Below are 11,213 nucleotides of genomic sequence, written 5' to 3'. Positions count from 1 at the left end.
TTGAAAGAAAAGTTGGTGCCAAAAAATTCGGTTGCTAAATTCCAAAGGCACTTGCCAAAAATAGTAAGGTAGGTTGGACTATTAGACGAGGTGAGGTGACATGCTGTTTGTTGGGTAGCCCAACATATAAGAACCAGCTGATTGAGGTGAATGAACATTCCTTTATTATTGGAACCCTTTCGATTAGTTTTATATTAGTAAAAGGAATCAACCAATATTAAATTTTTTTAATATTTTGCAAATGTTTTTTTTTAAATCTTAAATAGCAAAAATGTCTCATGATAATAACTATAGTTTTTTTAATAAAAAATTTAAAGTATTTATTAATATATAAAAAATACAAAACATTCTTAATAAATATTGAGTATACAAACTTGGAAAATATTAATATTCATAATCTGCAAATACCTTTCATAATGAAGTTAAGTTAAACTTCTAACCATTTAATTACATATACGCTCCTTCATTAACAAATCTAAAAAAAGAAAAAACCTAAAAGCCACCCTCTAACAGCGAAAATGGATAAGGCAGTGGTGGACGCGCCTCCATCTCTTCCGCCACTAGTTCTCCAAAATAACCCACTTGTTCATTCCTATCACCATACCCTGCTTTACTACTCGTCACTGACGACGACGACACCGTCAAGCCATTTACAATCACAGACGGAGCCACAATAACCGAAGGTAATAGCCTTGTTACTGTGGCGCAGCCGTAATTCATGAATTGCCCCACAAACTGTTTGTTATTATGCCCCAATAACTCTTTAGAATCCTCAGGCGATGGCGACGATTGATAACTCGAGTAACGAAATCTGTTGTTGCCTATATCGTATCCAGTTTCTAGTGACGAAATTGTTCCTGCATGACATTCGTCTTCCTCTTCAGATTTTACTGAATTACTTGAAACCGCCAGGCTCGAAGAGGATGACTGTGCAGATGATGGCATCACCGTCATCAACCGTCGCTTCTTGTCGGGGTTAAGCTGTCTTTTACGTTCCTTTTCGAGCAGCATACGTGGAAGGAGATCAGGGTCTTCGACGACTTTGTAAAGAAACGCCATCATTTGTTGCGGCCGTCTCTCGGTGGCTTCTAAACGCTTGTTCATGCCTTTTATCTCTTCTTCCAACGACTTTTGTTCCTCTTTTAGCTTCGCTATTTCCATCACTATATCTTCTTCCTCCTCCTCCTCCTCCTCCTCGTTTAAACCCTCAGCTTTCACTTGCCTGTTTAGATTTTTATTATGTTTTCTCCTCACTATGTTCTTCAACAAATGCATTTTCCCTCTGAGAAACCATTCATTTGCAAACTCCCACTTATCTGGATCCACCTTTTTGAAACCCTAAACAATATACGTATATTAGTATATATATACAGATAAATACAGATATCAGATTCAATTGAAATATACGACTTACATAAGTATTAAGCTGACGAACGAAGCTAGAGAAATTGCTATGCTTGAAGTAAACAGGCAAAATCCCCTGAGTGAAAACTAAATGGTCTATCACTATGAAACTGTTATTAGCTTTACCCCAAGTGATCACAGTGTTAGTCATCGGATCATTCACCATCTGATAAGTTTTCACAACGAAAGGGGCAACAATATTGGTACTGTTACCCTCCATCTTAGCATCAAAGCTTAACCTTTTTGTGCCAATTCCCCTCTAAACTAAAGAAAAAGTTTGGGTTTTTATTTTACTTGAAATGAAGATGTTTGTGGTAGAAATGGAGAAGAAGAACTGTAATATATAAATACAAAAGGCTAAATATAATTGGAGGAAATGTACAGTAAGGAAAAAGGTTGGTGTCGTGGCTAGAATCAAGATGGCTTTGATATTTTCTGGGTCACGGGATAGGCACCCACATGGTTCCGCTTTTATCATCTTTTGGCAACACGTCTTGGTCCCAACGGTGTTTGGTTTTAGATATTTTAACAAGCTTATTTGACTCTTGGAAGTGTGCTTGGCACACGCGCCTGATACGATGGTTTTTGTGCGTCTCAGCTTTAGAATTAGTGACGTGGTCCCCTCATTGTATAAACAATTGTAGCTGAAGAAGACAAATGACTATAGTTGGGAGTCCACGTGCCTTAATGTCAGATGGATTCATAACTACAATATAATAAATCCGAGGCGGAGCTGAAAATTTTTTAAGGAATTTAAAATACCAAAATGATTGATTTTATATCATAAAATATGAGATTAAAATATGCCTTAACTACCTCTATTTTCTATGATTAAATTAAAATTTTATTTAAAATAAAATTTAATATTAATATTATTAAAATTAATTTATTAAGTTCAAGTTTATTATAATGTGATTTAAAATTTTAAAATATTTTTTTATTTTAAAACTTTATATCAATAAATTAAAAAACAAATGAGAACATTCATAATAATTATATTTAAAATTTAAACTTTAAAATTTAAAATTTAAAAAGCAGAAGAATTATATTCAATTTAAATTATTATTTCATAAAGGAAGTGTGTTTATTTATAAGATATAAAAAATTATTTTGATATTATTCTATATTTTTGGGGAGTAAAATATTTTATTAGTTAAGTATTAAAAAGATTATGATGTAATAATTGTTGGACATAAATTTAATATTGGTAAGCATAACAAACAAGAGTCAACATCGTTATGTTATCATGTGATATTTTAATACGTGAGCATTTAATTTAAGATAAGCTTTTATAATGAGTAATTAAATAAATAAATAAATTTGTCCAATAAGAGGAAGGGGTTTTTTATTATTATTATTGTTGAATAATAATTAAAATAATAATTTATAGGCTGATTCAGTCATTCCATTTGCTTTCGGCATTTCTTTTTGGCCTCGCGCGTTGTGGCGTAAGGCTTTATGACATGCAGGTGCCGCTTCCCCATTGGTTCATATGCTTATGCCCTAAAAGTTTAAATGCTACTCATTGGTACTAGCTAGGCCCTTGACCTTGGATGGCATATTATTATTTTTATATACCCCCAAATTTATGCTTGTTGTCTCCAGTTTATAAGTTTTTCTTTCGTCTTTGTCCGATTATTTATATTAGGAATAAATAATTACGAGATTCTTGCAATTATAAAATAAAAAATAATTTAGTTCCTTAGAAAAAATTAAGTCAATTTAATTTTTATATTATTTTAAAGTCAAAAGACAATGGTACTATTTGAAAATTGATTAATAGTTGACTAAAGTAGTTTTTATTAACAGATTCTATTAACTGTTTATTTACGAGTATTTGATAAAATTTAACTGAAAAATTGATAGGTGTAAAATTTCAAATAAGGATATGTCACATTTTATTATTAAATATTTATTGGTTTATAATACTTTAGTCTTTATTGGGTGAAATTATTGAAATAAAATATTATTACCAAGGAATTAAAACATTCGTCATGGAAATTAATTAGTGAATATTTTTAAAATTTTAAATAAATCAATTTCTTAATTTCCTTATTTGCAGATTTATCAAGTTGCATAAGAAATCATTTTACACGAGTAAATTGAAAATAAATCAAGAGTACATAACCTAATTAGTGAATATTTTTTAGGATGGAGGTTACTCATATCTTGGCACCCCTCTTAAGTTTGAGAGCATGTGATAATGAAAATTTTAATTCAACAAGTTATTGTAAATCTCTATTCACTAAATAGTATAATTAGAGGGTTTAACTACCTAATCTTTTATTTGTGCCTAAATCAATTAAAAAATATCCAAAATTTTATTTACCAAACACTTTCAATATAAATTGACGATAATTATTTTTGTTAATAAGATAAACAAAATAATTTAGAATAAATGAATTAAGCAAATTGAATAAGTGTCAAAACATTTTGATAGAATAACTCACTCACTTTTTTAGACATTCAATATGTTGCTCTCTTTTTATAAACTCGCCAACAGCACCTCTGTATTCTAGATAGAATTGGAAGACAATACCAAAAGTGCTGATCTAACACTTCCACAAACAACATTTAGAAAAACCTGATCATTTTTTTAATAAAACATTGAGTTTATCTAGCTCTTTTTTCCTTTTAAAATAAAACCTTAAATCCATCTTATTTTAAGTTTATAAAGTTCATGATAATTAAGATATGTATTGTTTTTCATTAAATCAGCTATTAGTTGAGGTGATCAAATTTTTTATTATCTTCATATATATATATTTAAGAGAAAGAGTCCCACTTTTCATTTCTCACTGATTTTCTCTTTGTTTTCTACTCTTTTTGTTGCTCAATACTGTGATAAGATCAAATATTGTACCAACATGTTTGTATATTCCCCAGAAGATTCGCTCCGATGGGAATTTGGATCATGCAGTAACGCAATAAAAGTACAGGTGTTCGGTCGATTTTGATTTTGATTTTGCTTTGTCTCCCGATTATGTAACAATAAACATTCGTACTTATCTTTGGCTTTCCATGGATTTTGGACGTATATCATAAAACAACTAGAATTAGGAGTAATAAAATTCAATTCGATTTAGAAAATAAAAATAAAAATTTAAATTTAAATTTTAAATTAATTAAATTAAATTATTTAAATTTTGAGTTCAAGTCGAATTAAATTTTAAAATTTAAATAACAAATTTCATACTTAAATAAGTTAATTAATAATTTAAATTTATTAATTAATAATTAATAAGTTAATTTTGTTTTGAATTTTTTTAAATATATATCATTTTAAATTTATGTGCTCTAACATAAAACTAATTATACTATAACAAAAATTTAATTTGATATTTTTATTTCTTAATTTAAATCGAATAACTTTAATCGATTTAGTTCAACTTGATTTTTATTTTACTCAACTCGATTTAAAAAAATTTTTAAATCAAGTTAAGGTAATAAAATAAAACTTATCAGCTCAAAATAATTTCAAATCAAGTTAAAATAATAAAATGAGAGAAACGAACTTAAAATGTTTTCTAGATGGTACTGTACTGCTTTTTTTTTTATCGTGAAATATTTGTTCTTAAATAGGGGCACCAAAATGAAAACCCAAAAAAAAAGGAGAGAAATGTCAAACTGAATAGTAAGAGGTGATAACTACAACGTGGCAAGGCATATCAAAGAAATACAAGCTAGTGGCAGCCAAATTCAACGATAACGAAATGCCGAAAACAATGTATTCAATGCAGTACTTTAGTTTAATCCCTGTATCTACCACTTTCCTTTTATTTTGAATCATATCTCGTCACCCACATCACATGGTCAAAATTGCTTTTAGAAGTCAATAAAATCTTGTCCAAGTGAAGATGATAATATAATTGTGGAACCTTAAATCTCATGTACAAAATTGATTACGTCCTATTTGTTCAACTTTCTCATTCAATTTAACTCCTTCAGTGCATTTGTTTTCTTACCTTGAATCTTATGTGTTTAAGTATTAATCATTCATGGCTATCCAATTAAATTAGAATATGCTAAATGTATTTCTACTACATTTTAAATCCAATCCTTCTACACCACATTTTGAATTTAAAAAAAAGCAAATTCAATTATATTTTTTCTCAGTTAAATTCATTATGTCAATTTTTATTATTATACAATTACCGATTTCTTTTTAAATTTGACCAATGTCATACAAGTAGATTTAATAAAATATTTATAAGGATATTAACAATTAAATATCATTTTTTAAATTTGAAATAGTAAAGATCCTAAATTCTTGACAATAAAAGTGAAGGAATTAAATTCTAAATATAAAGAATAAAACACTTAAAACATATTTTAATCTAAAATAAAATTCAGTCAGTCAGTCATGAATTCAGTGCATTTTGATATTTAAAATCAACAAAACAATGCAATATAACCAAAATTAAATGAGAGGTGGCGTATAAATAAAAGCTATACCCGGTCCAAAACAAGCTTGAAAGTCGAAACACAAAAACAAGGTGTTTTTTTTTATCATTAACAATAATATTATTCCGCTGAATAAATTTCACACATTTTATTTATAACGAAGGGAGGAGCAATGCATATATTTATAATATGGAGTCACAACAGTACCTAACCTGAAGCATCAAAAATGGAGGAAGAAAGCCACAGCATCAAAGAGGAAACAATCAAATCAAAGGCAGGTCTAAATCCACACCCAGGCTGAACTCCACCGTATATCAATGGGTTTCACCAGCTTCATTAACCGGTTTATCAATTGCCTGAAGATACTAAAACATTGTACTCCTTTAAATGTTTTTGGAATTGATCCAAGCGCGCTTGCAGTTGTACGATTCCTGCAGCCTTCTGTGAAAGAATGGTATTTAACTTCGAGATATAATTATCCAGTTGATTGCCTGGTTGGTCAGCTTCAACTAGCAGATTCATTTCCTGCAGGCATAATAACAGTCGGAACAAATTTGATCGTAGCACGCAAGGAAATGAGCTACAAGCATAATGTTATCTACCTCCCTAACAATCTCCATTGTGTCCTCGACTTGCCTTCGATGAGCAGATACAAGATCTTCCTCTTCCTAAGAATACGGAAAGACAATTTTCATTTCATCATTAAATTACAAGCAGGGAAGAAAAATCAGATGTCAAGATTCTAATTAATGCTAACCTTCAACAAGGCACTCAAATCATCATCTGAATGATAATTGTTATCATCAAAGGTTGAAGGATTCGCTCGCTTTATCATAGGATCTTTTGTTTTCTGCAACATCTTTGGTTGCTCATATGCCTCCTCTGAGTAATCAAAATCATCCTCAGGCATATCGTTTAGTTCACCTCTCTGACCGTTAAAATAATCGGAATATGGACCAACCAAATTTCCGTCCACCCTTCCACTAGCAACAGGATCCACTTTTAGAGACGTATCTCTTTCAATCGGTTTGGACCAACCAAATTTGTTCTTTTCAAAAGGAACATCGGTTATATCATCCTCAAATGTGTCAGTTCGTAAAGATGAACTCAAAGGCAAAGCAGTTGACTCCCTAAGATTTGATGATGAAGATAGCATATCCTTCTTGGAGTTGGTCCCTTTTGATAGGCTCTTCACCCTGGAATGCATGCATCCACAGTATTTTCAGTAAAATGCACCTAGGTTCTAGAATGCAATTTCAATTGCAGAACCACATACCTATCAGCATATCTTAGTGTATTCAGAGTATGTTCGCATGACCCTGAGCTTGGTGAAATACATGATATCATAACAGTACGTGAGTCACCAACAAATGAATCTCTAAGAACTTCAGTCAGCTTACTTCCTCGGAAAGGTATGTGACCCTGGTCATTGTCAAGAGCTCTGATGCATTCTTTTAAAGCAAGTAAACTTTTATTAATTTCAGCACCTTCCATTCTGCAGAAATGTTAAATCAGCTTGTTATGATTTGAATGGCACGAGTCTTGGTTATCTAGTTGGGGCACTTTCTGACCTAGTACCTTCATGGAGCAGTTCAATGGCTCTATGGCTCCATAAATATGCCAGTTAGAATCTTAAAGTTATCTAGGAGACTAGGATTCTGTTTTACAGAGAACCAAGATATGCCAGTTAAGATATTATGTTTAATAGTTTGAGGCTTTTGATGAATAAATTATAGAGATTTCAAGAATTTTTAATACTGAGTTACTTTTCCAACATCATCAATTCATAGTTTTGCGCTTTCAAGAAGTATAATTCCAGATTGCATGGATTCAAAATCTTCTACCTTGTCTGTTTGTCATTGTCAGTTGTATCAGCACCACGCTCACTTCCAGCAAGATCTATGAAGGAAAGTTTCCCTACAGGTCTAGGAGGCTTTGATTCACTGCCATCAGCTGATCTCTTGATGGCAAGCTGAAGAATGGCATGTGACCTTGAAGATTCCTCATTCGCTCCAGTGGTGCCAGTGCTTCTTGTTGCATTTCCTCTCTCGATTAACTCCTTGATCGTCTGAACATCTAATACCTTGTACTCTTGCAGACCCACAATACATACTTGTTGTTTACCATCTTCTCTCATGCAAAGCTTTCTGCAAAAAATAGAAATCTAATTACAGAACCATTAACAATAAGACAATTTGTCTTGGTTTCCATATGGAAATAACTTACTTCCGATCATTAAGGAGATCAAAGACTTTTCCTCCATATATCTCAAAAAAACTGACAAAGAGTTGGAAACCTTGGTTCCGATATGTGTGATACATTAGTCTTAATATATCTTGAGATGCTTTTAGAGGCAGTGGCTGCATAGTATATGTCTTCCCACTTCCTGCAAAGAAAACATAGGAGTAACTAGATGTTATTTGCAAGAATATAAACCAAAAAAGAGTTATTAAGATATGGAGAACGGAACAGTATGAACATTGTAAAAGACAATTTCCAAAAGAAACGCAAAGCCAAAATTACCCATACAAGATGTTATAAGAGTACACAAAAACACATGAATTAATTAAGAAATGGACTTTTAAAGATGCATGTATCATATATCACTTAAAAGGGTATTTAAAAAGAGTTAGTTTACCATTTATTTCATTCCAATAATTTTTTTGTAAACTGTGGAATGGTCTGCCTTTTATATCATTATTAAAAATTTTACAACTGGTAAATTGGATAACCAGATACATCCCTTTAAAATATCCATACATAAACATTCACCAATATGCTAGCTTCAGTGCTTTCTCTCTTTTCTTATACAACTTATGTGACAACTCAAACACCATATAGAAGACAAAAAAAAGAAAAAAAAAAAAACATAACCATACCAAAGGCACTGGAGCATAATGACTGGTCAGAGAATTTCAATCATACATGTTCTCAGTAGAGAATAACAGGAATAAATACCAGGGTAAATAAAAAATGATCAATTGAAAAGCATATCACTCATAAATGACAAATAGCAAAGGGAAAAGATATACAATGTATGAGTCTATATATAAATCAACCATAACACTTCAAACCAATCTTTGTCAAAATCTTGCATAAAGAACACATAAAAACTACAAATATTAAAAGATTAGCGTTCAGGCAAAAAAACATAATATAGCTGGCACTCAGCAGATAAAGAATTGGCGTGTTCATAGTGAGAAGAGAGTTTATACTAGAGAATTTTTAAGAGTGTGCTGTGGCATACACATAACTTTCAAATCTAGGATAAAATAACTTACCTGTTTGCCCATACGCAAAACAAGTTGCTTTTGTTCGATTGAAAATTAGTGGGACTATCGGCTCCACAGTCTCCGAGTACACCTACCGCAATAAAAAATGAAATCTAGTTACATTAGCTGGATGACACTTTAAAGGTTATTCACTTTCCATCATATACTCACCTCCTCATTGCTAACATCTTCATTCAGTACGGCATCAAAAATAAATCCATGCTTCTCAACATATTCTGTCAGGTCAACCTGCATGTATCAATCATTACACCTCATGCAAAAGACTGCCACAAACGCCATTTAAAGATAACCATGGAAGATGCAAAGTGTTTGAGCTGGTGAAGGTTATTACGAATTGCTTAGGCTTTTAAATAATAAGATAATTTGGATTTTCATGAAAAGTCAAGGAAAAAAGTGCTAAAACTTTTTGGTTCAATAGACAGTAATCTCCTGAAAAAGCTATAGCATCAAACAACTGATCCATCAAGAGCTCAAGTTAGCAAGTGCCGCAAATAATAAATCCAAATACCTACATCATAACACACTATAGGAAAAAAGAGATGCCCTAAAAGCTCCTCACCTTTAGCTTTTTCTCATGAACCATTAGTGCATTGGAATTTGGCTCTATAGTGATAATATCTTCTTCTTTCTTTGCAATTTCCTTCTTGTTCAATGGTCTCTTGCGCACCTGCATTGGAAGTTATTATTAGCTATTTTAACAATTACAAATAAAAATCTAGCGACTATGTATATCTTGCTATAACATGAAAAAAGCATGGCTACGTCTGTCACATTCAATTGGCTATAAACCTTTAACAGGTTCAAATCATAAATTCATCACTCAGATGAGCATTAAAGTTCCGGGAAAACACAGCTTCATTGCATTTCTTAGCTCAACTGATGGGTCAATTTGGTAGTTGAATCACTCAAAACATGGAAACTGACATTTTCAGTGTGATATCATAGAAAACCCAAAGGAAGCATTCAAGTAACATACCACAACTTTAATCTTGGCAACACTGTTAGCTTTTTCTTTATCTACAGAGATGCTTTTGAGAAGGTTATTCTCAGCCATTCCCCGCGGCCTGTTTGGAAGTTTGTTGGTAGATAGATACTGTTCAGAATCATCAAAACTTTTACCACGGACAGGTTTTTGAAGCCCGTATCCTTCATAAAGACTAGGAACCTGTAATTATGAAAAGGACTGATAAATTTCTTATTCACGAAAGAAAATGAAGCTTCTAATAACTAATCTAAAAACACCTCTGATTATTAATATAAACAATACTTTATGATTCAAGAAAAATATAATGCAGTTATCTAATTACCAATTTATCACTTGGTTAACCACAGGATCAAATCAAACCTTATACATAAGAAATTTATATATTAATTAGCATTTGATATTTTATTGAAACAAAGCTAAATAAATTAGGCATTCATGCGTGACAACGAGACCGGAAACTTTAATCTAATTGAAGAAATAGTGTAAAACCTCGGGAAGCAGCTCAGTATCAAATGAATGCAGATCCAGTAAGCCGGGGCTGAGCTCACTGGGCGACACGTATTCATCGCTGTTCTTCCTCAAGCTCGACGACCTCGAAGAAAGCGGCGGTGTCCCTGGCTCCGGCGACTTCCTGCTCATTTTTCCCCCGCCGTAGAACCCGAACTCCTAAACAAACATCAAAAATAAAAATAAAATAAATGCGATGCCATTACAGGAAGAAGATCAAAAAAGTAAACGTGAAGGGAGAGATTGGGAAACATCGAAGACCTGAGAAGAAGGCAAATTGGAGGACTGAAGCCATTTGGCGTTAAACGACGCGTCGAGGAAGTTATCGGAGTACTGCCGTTGATGATGAGCCGCCGAATTAGATCTCGCCATCTGTCTCCCTACCACGCTCATTTTCACTGGCCGGTCTGCAATAACTCCGCAGAGCTTGTTTCGCAATCGAAAGCAAATAAAGGAAAAATTAAGAGAGAAAGGGAAAGCAAAAACTAGAGAAGACAAACAAAGTAAATACAAGTGGTGGTTGGTGTGTTGTTGTTTTGAAGCTTTCTTCTTTTCACTTGCTCTTTCAAAGTTTTTCAAACTACCAGTACTAAATTTGAATAAGAGAGAGAATGTGTATA

General features: G+C 32.2%; 2 protein-coding genes across 3 annotated transcripts; both read right to left on the bottom strand.

The window, feature by feature from the left end:
• Window positions 1–360: 360 nt before the first annotated feature.
• Window positions 361–1,843, bottom strand: LOC107916419 (heat stress transcription factor C-1). The gene is made up of 2 exons (XM_016845702.2): window positions 1,415–1,843; window positions 361–1,338 (listed from the first exon to the last, which is right to left on the bottom strand). The coding sequence occupies exons 1-2, from the start codon at window positions 1,622–1,624 to the stop codon at window positions 493–495; spliced, it is 1,056 nt and encodes a 351-aa protein (XP_016701191.1). The 5' UTR covers window positions 1,625–1,843; the 3' UTR covers window positions 361–492.
• Window positions 1,844–5,884: 4,041 nt separating this feature from the next.
• On the bottom strand, window positions 5,885–11,213 carry LOC107916420 (kinesin-like protein KIN-13B). 2 transcript variants are annotated; one of them, XM_041112828.1, is made up of 13 exons: window positions 11,105–11,197; window positions 10,855–11,000; window positions 10,576–10,752; window positions 10,078–10,266; window positions 9,661–9,768; window positions 9,252–9,329; window positions 9,090–9,171; window positions 8,035–8,194; window positions 7,653–7,955; window positions 7,085–7,303; window positions 6,566–7,004; window positions 6,411–6,476; window positions 5,885–6,333 (listed from the first exon to the last, which is right to left on the bottom strand). In XM_041112828.1, the coding sequence occupies exons 2-13, from the start codon at window positions 10,984–10,986 to the stop codon at window positions 6,157–6,159; spliced, it is 2,130 nt and encodes a 709-aa protein (XP_040968762.1). In that variant the 5' UTR covers window positions 10,987–11,000; window positions 11,105–11,197; the 3' UTR covers window positions 5,885–6,156. The 2 variants fall into 2 exon arrangements, with proteins under 2 accessions (XP_040968762.1, XP_040968761.1); XM_041112827.1 differs by having other exon boundaries at window positions 10,855–11,213.

Source organism: Gossypium hirsutum, chromosome A05, assembly GCF_007990345.1.
Source record: "Gossypium hirsutum isolate 1008001.06 chromosome A05, Gossypium_hirsutum_v2.1, whole genome shotgun sequence".
NCBI classification, from domain to species: Eukaryota; Viridiplantae; Streptophyta; class Magnoliopsida; order Malvales; family Malvaceae; genus Gossypium; species Gossypium hirsutum.
Note: the sequence above shows the minus strand (reverse complement) of the source record. Positions and strands in the feature narration are given on the sequence as shown.

Bases quoted from the DNA above. Each gene is read 5' to 3' on its own strand.
- LOC107916419 (XM_016845702.2), bottom strand. From the start codon at position 1,624: ATGGAGGGTAACAGTACCAATATTGTTGCCCCTTTCGTTGTGAAAACT. The intron at 1,339-1,414 runs GTAAGTCGTATA...TATATTGTTTAG, and splicing joins TTCGTCAGCTTAATACTTAT to GGTTTCAAAAAGGTGGATCC.
- LOC107916420 (XM_041112827.1), bottom strand. From the start codon at position 10,986: ATGAGCGTGGTAGGGAGACAGATGGCGAGATCTAATTCGGCGGCTCAT. The intron at 9,769-10,077 runs GTATGTTACTTG...CTTCCAATGCAG, and splicing joins TTGCCAAGATTAAAGTTGTG to GTGCGCAAGAGACCATTGAA. The intron at 7,005-7,084 runs GTATGTGGTTCT...CATGCATTCCAG, and splicing joins ACACTAAGATATGCTGATAG to GGTGAAGAGCCTATCAAAAG.